Source organism: Bison bison, unplaced genomic scaffold (genome assembly GCF_000754665.1).
Source record: "Bison bison bison isolate TAMUID 2011002044 unplaced genomic scaffold, Bison_UMD1.0 scf7180017864285, whole genome shotgun sequence".
Lineage (NCBI taxonomy): Eukaryota > Metazoa > Chordata > Mammalia > Artiodactyla > Bovidae > Bison > Bison bison.
Window position 1 is genome coordinate 1,549,469 of NW_011494857.1, and position 2,110 is coordinate 1,551,578.

General features: G+C 67.4%; 1 protein-coding gene across 4 annotated transcripts in view; it reads right to left on the bottom strand.

Annotated features, from left to right (window-relative positions):
* Nucleotides 1-2,110, bottom strand: part of IL4I1 (interleukin 4 induced 1) — a 5,511-nt gene that overhangs the window by 594 nt on the left and 2,807 nt on the right. For all 4 annotated transcript variants that reach the window (XM_010849634.1, XM_010849636.1, XM_010849635.1 and 1 more), the window contains 3 exons: nucleotides 1,356-1,424; nucleotides 860-996; nucleotides 12-497 (listed from right to left, as the gene is read on the bottom strand). In XM_010849634.1, the coding sequence (XP_010847936.1) occupies nucleotides 12-497; nucleotides 860-996; nucleotides 1,356-1,424 (692 nt within the window). The remainder of the gene's footprint in view (nucleotides 1-11; nucleotides 498-859; nucleotides 997-1,355; nucleotides 1,425-2,110) is intronic.

A 2,110-nucleotide genomic window follows, 5' to 3' on the forward strand; every position in this document is an offset into this window, starting at 1 on the left:
CCACGGCGTCGAGCGCCAAGCGCGGCGATTCAGCCAGGCTCCGGCCGGCGAACGGGGCCGCCGCGTCCGACCACGTGTACGAGGCGAGCAGCAGCGCGCCGTCGCCCGGCGCCGGGTAAAAGATCACCCGTGACGGGCGGTCGGTGCTCGAGTGGCCGCCCTCAATGTGTTCGTCGTGCCAGAAGGGCCGGCGGAAGCTCAGGAACACCTTGGTGGCCGGCACGTAGTGCAGCCCGCGCACCGCCTCCTGCCGCCTGCGCGTCAGCGGCGGAGTGAAGGCGATGCGCTGCAGTGCCGGCCCGCTCACAGTCAGCAGCACCACGTCGGCCATCATGGACTTCAGGTTCCGGGTCCGGCGCGAGGGCTTGATGTGCACTTTCACCTCGTGCGTGCCCTGCTTAATCGCCACGACGGGCGCGTGCAGCAGCACCGGCCCCGACAGCGAGCTCAGCAGCGCGCGCGGCAGCAGGTCCCAGCCGCCCACGATGCGGCTGTACCTGCGGGCAGGGCGCGAGTGTGGTGGGCTCTGGGGCCCCGCCCCTCCCCAGCGGCCCCCATCCCGGGGAGCTACACGTTTCAGGTCTCACCTGCCGGTTCCCTCTAATTCCCCGCCTCCTCGTCCACCGCCCCCTTCGCCCGTCCCAGACGTCCCTCGAGGCCGGGAGGTAGAGCGATGTGACCCGGACACGCCGTCTCGGCCCCTCTGGACCACGCCCCTCTCCGGGAACCTTCCTTCCTCCAGAGGACGCAGGGAGAGTGCAGGCGGGGCCTAGCGTGTCTCCCCGCCCCTTGTCCCGGCCCCGCCCCATCCACATGCCCCGCCCACTTGTGGCCGCCCGGATCCGCCCCGCAGTCTCACCGGAGCCGGTCGCTGAGGCAGCTGTGGGCCCGCAGGGCCTCGGCGAAGCTGAGATAGAAGAAGCCGTCCTTGGACATCACGTCTCCTAGGAGCCGCACGGCCGGCTGGCTCAGGTTCCCCTCCCCAAGGAGGTATTCCTGGGGACGGCGCGGCCCGCGTCAGGGCCCAGGCAGGCCAGGCCGACCAGCTCCGTCCCTACTCCCGGGGGGCGGGGGAGGGGGGCGCTTCCCGCGGAGCCTCTCGCTTTGTGTCGGTTCCCTGGACCTTGGCGATACGGTCCCCCGGACCTTGGCGATACGGTCCCTCCTCTTGTGACAGATGAAGGAAACCAAAGCCCAGAGAGGGGCGTGTCCAGCCTCGTCAGGAAAGGAGGTAGTGGCAAGCCCAAGCCCGGCATCCCCGGTTCCTGCCTTCTGACTCCGTCGGCGCCTAAGCCCCAGGAGCACCCTCCTTGTCCGACTCCCGCTCAGGTAGCGACACGGAGGCCCCCACTCACCAGGAGCGTGTGCCTTTCAAACTTCATCATTGCCTTCTTGCAGCCCAGTGTCCGGAGGTCTTTGATGGCCTGTGGTGGGACAAGCTGCTGAGCTGTGGGGACAGGACCTGGGAGGCCCTGCCCACCTCTCTTGCCCATGGCCGCCCATTTACTGCTCTCATTCGAGCTCCCAGGACGTGACCCATGCTGTGCCCTCAGCTCTGCCCTCCACTGCAACTCAGTGTCTCCCCCTGGGAAGTCTTTCCGAGTCACAGCGTCACACAGCCCTGGTTGGGTGTTATTCTGCCTGCCCGTCCAGCTCTCGGCCCCTCACAGGCAGGGATGGAGCCGATCTCAGTCGGCCCTGTGTCCTTCTGGTGCCCAGTAATTATTTGTCATCTGGATCGCCGTGCATCCAGACAGAAGCCGAGTCAGCCATCAGCCCTGACAGGGCATGACTCCTCCCGGGGAGTTATTCTTGGCACCTCCCCTAGCCCAGCCTTCCCGTGGCTCCCCAGCGCCTGCAGCCACAGAGTTCCAGCCCTCGGCCTGGCGTTCAAGGCGGCTGCCAGGCCCTTGGTCACCATCCCTTAGGGCAGCTCTGGTCTACAGCTCAGTGTCCCATGCCCAGACCGCCCTCTGGCCCCCCACCTCCGCGCCCCTGCTCCTGCTCCCCCATATCATCTCTGCAGGGCACCTGAGTGGCCATCGTTCACCACTCTGTTCCCATCCTGGAAGCCTCCTGCCCCTCTGATTTCAGCCCTCTCTGTCCACCT